Source organism: Poecilia formosa, unplaced genomic scaffold (genome assembly GCF_000485575.1).
Source record: "Poecilia formosa unplaced genomic scaffold, Poecilia_formosa-5.1.2 Scaffold344, whole genome shotgun sequence".
Taxonomy (NCBI): domain Eukaryota; kingdom Metazoa; phylum Chordata; class Actinopteri; order Cyprinodontiformes; family Poeciliidae; genus Poecilia; species Poecilia formosa.
This window is the reverse complement of record NW_006800283.1, coordinates 627,278-632,689: the sequence shown is the minus strand read 5'-3', so window position 1 is coordinate 632,689 and position 5,412 is coordinate 627,278. Positions and strand designations below refer to the sequence as shown.

At 50.2% G+C, this 5,412-nt stretch overlaps 1 protein-coding gene across 1 annotated transcript; it reads right to left on the bottom strand.

Annotated features, from left to right (window-relative positions):
• Nucleotides 1-3,101: 3,101 nt before the first annotated feature.
• On the bottom strand, nucleotides 3,102-4,527 carry LOC103153270 (calcium-binding and coiled-coil domain-containing protein 2-like). Its single transcript, XM_016661806.1, has 2 exons — nucleotides 4,024-4,527; nucleotides 3,102-3,960 (listed from the first exon to the last, which is right to left on the bottom strand). Exons 1-2 carry the CDS (start codon nucleotides 4,525-4,527, stop codon nucleotides 3,391-3,393), a joined length of 1,074 nt encoding a protein of 357 aa, XP_016517292.1. The 3' UTR covers nucleotides 3,102-3,390.
• Nucleotides 4,528-5,412: the final 885 nt, after the last annotated feature.

Here is a 5,412-nt window from a genome sequence, read left to right as displayed (position 1 = left end):
CATTTGGTCTCGGTCTTGTCTCGGTCTCGGGCACTGAGGACTCGGCATTTTATTTCAAGACCAGTCGAGACCGCAACTGTGAAAATATCACTAAACGTACAGCATACTGTCCAGTTTATTTGTTAACATCATTGTTTTCAGTGGATGCAAAACTCACCAATTAAAATCCAAGCAATAACGTGTTTCTGTTATTTCCCCCTCCCTCCCCCCACCTTTCACTCGCACGCGGCGCTCCAAGACATGCACAGTGGTTTCATCTCAGCGGCAGAAGATCTGTCTAATCGTCAGTAATATAACAGCGCTGCATAAATCATAAGAATGGCCACAGCTAATTCAGCAGCCCTTCGCTTTCACAGACGGTGGGGACAAGGTCTAACTTTTTTTGTCACTTAGAAAAGTAGGTCAAAGAAAGGTAAGCTCCGTTGACATGATGTTAGCAAAGCTAGCTGTATAGAGACATAAGCATTTGTGATGAAAAAAAGTCACTCACTGCGCTGCATTATTATGCGGAGGTATTGACTTACTTGTCGCAAGCATGGGACATGGGTGTTTTTATGGGAATATGGATCTTTCAGAACAATTTGAGAAGCAATTTTGATCATATTTTGCATTTTATTGTGTCATGTAGCGTGGGCCGCTGGTCTTGGTCTTGGTCTTGACTCAGTCTCGACTTCCCTCGGTCTTGGTCTTGACTTGGTCTCGGACCCTAAAAGTCTTGGTCTTGTCTCGGTCTCGATTACAGTCTGGTCTTGGTCTTGTCTTGGTCTCAGGTTAGGTGGTCTTGACCACAACACTGGCATGCACACATCCATACATAAGGATGAGTTTACAGAAATCAATTAACCTAACAGTCATGCTTTTGGACTTTGGGAGGAAGCCGGAGTACCCGGAGAGAACCTACGCATGCATTGGGAGAACATGTAAACTCCATGCAGAAAGAATCCTGGCTGGGAATTGAAGCCAGGACCTTCTTGCTGCAAGGCAACAGCGCTAACAAGTGCACCACTGTGCAGGACCTGGGCTGATGAGCAGGTGTGAGTGGAGGGAGTGGAAGCAGACTGTGAATGAAGGGATAGAGAAAGTGGCAAAGGAAAGGGGGGGGAGATTAATAAGGCAAAACAACCAAAATACAAACACAAAGGAGTAAGGAGACTAAAGGAACCTAATTAAACTAGAACAAAGGAAAATAACTAGAAACAAGAAATGAACATAATTAGAATCACCAATGAAGAACAGATGTGGAAAACAAGGCAGAATTAAATGGAAACAACTAAGGAACAGCAAAAGAATCTGAGGAGGATGCTGGTGAACACCAGCCATGGAGGACGCTGGAAGCAGAGCAAGTACCTTGGTGGATGTTGGCGGCAGAACAGGAACCTTGGGGATGCTGGGGATGTGTCCGGGCCTGACCGACCTCCTGAGCCTGGCTGGGAGGTCGATAGGACCTGCAACACTGGCAGTGGAGCAAGTACCTGCCGGCGGCAGCGCAAGAGCCAGGAGGCTGATGGGACCCACGACGAGACTCGGGAGGCTGACAGGACACGCAACGAAACCCTGGAGGTCGGCCGAGAGACCAAAGGGACTCGACACAAAGCCCTAGAGGTCAGCCGGGAGACCAACAGGACTCACCACAAAGCCCTGGAGGTCAGACCAGAGACCAACAGGACTTGCTATGAAGCCCTGGAGGCAGGCTGGGAAACTGCCAGGACCCACAACAAAGCCTTGGAGGTCAGTCGGGAGACCCATAGGTCTTGACACGAAGCCCTGGAGGTCAGCTGGGAGACCAACGGGACTCACCACAAAGCCCTGGAGGTCGCCCTGGAGACCTCCAGTGCTTCGTTGCAGGTCCTGTCGGTTTCCCGGCCTGCCTCCATGGCTTCATAGCAAGCCCGGCTGGTCTCTGGTCTGACGTCCAGGGCTTCGTGTCGAGTCCTGTTGGTCTCCCGGCCGACCTCAAGGGCTTCGTGGTGAGTCCCATTCGTCTCCTGGCTGACCTCCAGGACTTGTTACAGTCCTATAGGTCTCCCGGCCTGCCTCCAGGGCTTCGTTGCGGGTCCCGCTGGTCTCTGGTCTGACCTCCAGGGCTTTGTGACAAGTCCCGCTGGTCTCTGGTCTGACCTCCAGGGCTTCGTAGCATATCCTGCTGGTCGGCCGAGAGACCAGTGGGACTTGCTACGAAGCCCTGGAGCCCAGCTCGGAGACCAACGGGATTCGCCATGAAGCCCTGGAGGTCAGCGGGGAGACTGACAAGACTCGCTATGAAGCCCTGGAGGCAGGCCAGGAAACCAACAGGACCCACAACAAAGCCCTGGAGGTTGGCTGAGAGACCAAAGGGACTCGCCACAAAGTCCTTGAGGTCAGCCGGGAGACCGATAGGACTCTTAACAAGCCCTGGAGGTCGGCCGAGAGACCAGCGGGACTCACCACGAAGCCCTGGAGGTTAGACCAGAGACCAGCAGAACTCGACACGAAGACCTGGACCTCAGACCAGAAACAGGACTTGCTATGAAGCCCTGGAATCTGCCAGGACCCACAACAAAGCCTTGGAGGTCAGCTGGGAGACCCATAGGTCTAGGCACGAAGCCCTGGAGGTCAGCTGGGAGACCAACGGGACTCACCACAAAGCCCTGGAGGTCGGCCTGGAGACCTCCAGTGCTTCGTTGCAGGTCCCGTCGGTTTCCCGGCCTGCCTCCAGGGCTTCATAGCAAGTCCCGCTGGTCTCTTGTTTGACGTCCAGGGCTTCGTTGCGGGTCCCGCTGGTCTCTGGTCTGACCTCCAGGGATTCGTGACGAGTCCCTTTGGTCTCTGGTCTGACCTCCAGGGCTTCGTGAGAAGTCCCGTTGGTCTCTCGGCCAACCTCAAGGGCTTCATAGCAAGTCCCGCTGGTCGGCCGAGAGACCAGTGGGACTTGCTACGAAGCCCTGGAGCCCAGCTCGGAGACCAACGGGATTCGCCACGAAGCCCTAGAGGTCGGCGGGGAGACTGACAAGACTCGCTATGAAGCCCTGGAGGCAGGCCAGGAAACCAACAGGACCCACAACAAAGCCCTGGAGGTTGGCTGAGAGACCAAAGGGACTCGCCACAAAGTCCTTGAGGTCAGCCGGGAGACCGATAGGACCCGTAACAAGCCCTGGAGGTCGGCCGAGAGACTAACGGGACTCACCACGAAGCCCTGGAGGTCAGCCGGGAGACCAACGGGACTCACCACGAAGCCCTGGAGGTCAGCCAGGAGACCAACGGGACTCAACACGACGCCCTGAAGGTCAGCCCCCAAGTGTCAAGCTCCATTGACATCGTAGTCCTGTTGTCCTCAAGCTTTTCTGCCACTGACAATCAAGTATGAAGCTTAGAGGCCTCATGACACTTTATTTTGAATTACCATGCTTCAACTCAGTGCCTGAGATTGACTGTATGGCACATTCTCACAAGTGTCCTGGTGAAACCTCTGACCATACGTCTGAATATAGGTGGCTGTTCCTGAGGCTGGTCTGAAAACGGCTGGTTGTCTTCGTCGGCTTCCTCTTCAGATAGATCCTCGTTCTCCTCTGAGTCCCTCAGCCTTTGGCTCAGCTGATCCACTTCAAGCTGCAGGTTGGTATTTACACGCTCCAAGACTTTTCTTTCCTGCTCGGAGGCGACGCTTCTGTGTTGCATGCCGATGCAAGTTAGCTGGAGGTCGTTTTTTTCCTCTGCCAAGGCGTTCTTTGCCTGGCGGAGCATGTTGTTTTCCTCCTTCAGGGAGGCTTTATCGTCTTCCAGTTGTGTGTTCTCCTTCTTCAAAACTTTGTTGTTCCGGTCCAGGGTAGTGATGTTCCGCTCCAGAGTGGTGATCTTCTGCTCCAGGGTGGTGATGTTCTGCTCCAGGGTGGTGATGTTCTGCTCCAGGGTGGTGATGTTCTGCTCCAGGGTGGTACCTCTCTCCTCCAAGGCAATGTTTCTCTTCTTCAGGGCAGTGTTCTCCTTCTCCAAGGTGGCGTTACTCTCCTCAAGGTAGGCGTGTGCCTCCTCCAAAAGGTCATCTACCTGCTCCAAGACGGTCTTCTCCTGGTCCAATTTAGTCTTCTCCTTCTCCAAGTTAGTGACTTTCAGCCTCAGGGTGCTGTTCTCCTGCTGTAGGGCGGTGCCTCTCTGCTGCAAGGCGTTGTTTTTCTCCTTCAGGATGACTTTCTCCTGTTCCAAGGAGGCATTATCCTGCTCCAGGGTGGCGTTTGCCTGCTCCAAAACTGCATCTACTCGCTCCAAGGCGATGCTTCTCTGCTCCAGGATGGTGTTTCTCTGCTCCAGGGTGGTATTTTTCTTCTCCAGGTCAGTGCATTTCTGCTCCAGGGTGGTTTTTTCCTTCTCCAGAGCAGTGCATTTCTGCTCCAGGGTGGTTTTTTCCTTCTCCAGGGTGGTGTTCTGCTCCTTCAAACATCTGTTTTCTTCAAAAAGTTTCTTGAAGCTTTCATCGTTTTTTTGAAGAAGCTTTTTGATTTCAAGCTTCAAATCCTCGTGTTCTTTCATGAGGTCTTTACATTCCATCGACATATCTCTTTCAAGATGATGGCTTGAAGCTTCTGTGTCTGTAGCTGAAGTTTGTCGTCTCAACAAATCCAAAATCTTCTTCGGAGACATTCCTTCCTCTTGCTCTGCGACTTCTGCAATGGTTATGACTTTACAGCTCTGTTTTCTTTGTTCTCTGTTCTCTTTGTGACATCAATTTGTGTGATGTCACAAATTAATGTCACTACCTCAGCAGAACAACTAGAAAACTGCTGGAGTTTGAAAAAAAAAAATTTTACAGTTGAATATTAGTCCATGGGCCAGAGGCCAAAATTTGACATTTTTGTCCATTTCAGGGTGGCAAAATCTATCGATATTTTTTGAAAAGTTACATGTCTCTAGTCAATATTTTGGTATGTTAGCCCTTCCAAAGTGGTAGTTGAGTCATAGTTATCAGCTCATGAAGTAAACAACCCCTTTGGAAAAATTCATTTTTTTGAGACTGGTGTATGTCTGGTTTAGGCTCATGGTATGGGCATTTGTCAAAGGTTTAAAATATAGTGTTCGGTATCTTCTTAAAGGGGACACTCTTGGCTTTCATTTAAACTAGGTTTTGAGTTTCTCTGACCAACACAGAGGTCGCTAGAGCTCGTTAAATCAAAAATAATACACATTTTTCCACACCTTTTGACCAAACTAGATCCATTTCTTTTATCTCAGTGGTGTCCAGGGACATCAGGGACACAAGAGTTAACAACTAAATAACTCAACAGACTCTAAGGAGTCAGAAAATGTATGATATGCCTTTACTGTCTGTCTATGGGTGGCAATTATGAGCTGTAATTTGAAGTTACATTCCTCACAATTGCTTAGAAATAAAATAAAAAAAATAAACAAAAACATTGTGGTGTGAAAACTATGGATAAAACA

Bases quoted from the DNA above. Each gene is read 5' to 3' on its own strand.
- LOC103153270 (XM_016661806.1), bottom strand. From the start codon at position 4,527: ATGTCGATGGAATGTAAAGACCTCATGAAAGAACACGAGGATTTGAAG. The intron at 3,961-4,023 runs GTAGATGACCTT...ACCTTGGAGAAG, and splicing joins AGAAGACCGTCTTGGAGCAG to GAGAACACTGCCCTGAAGAA.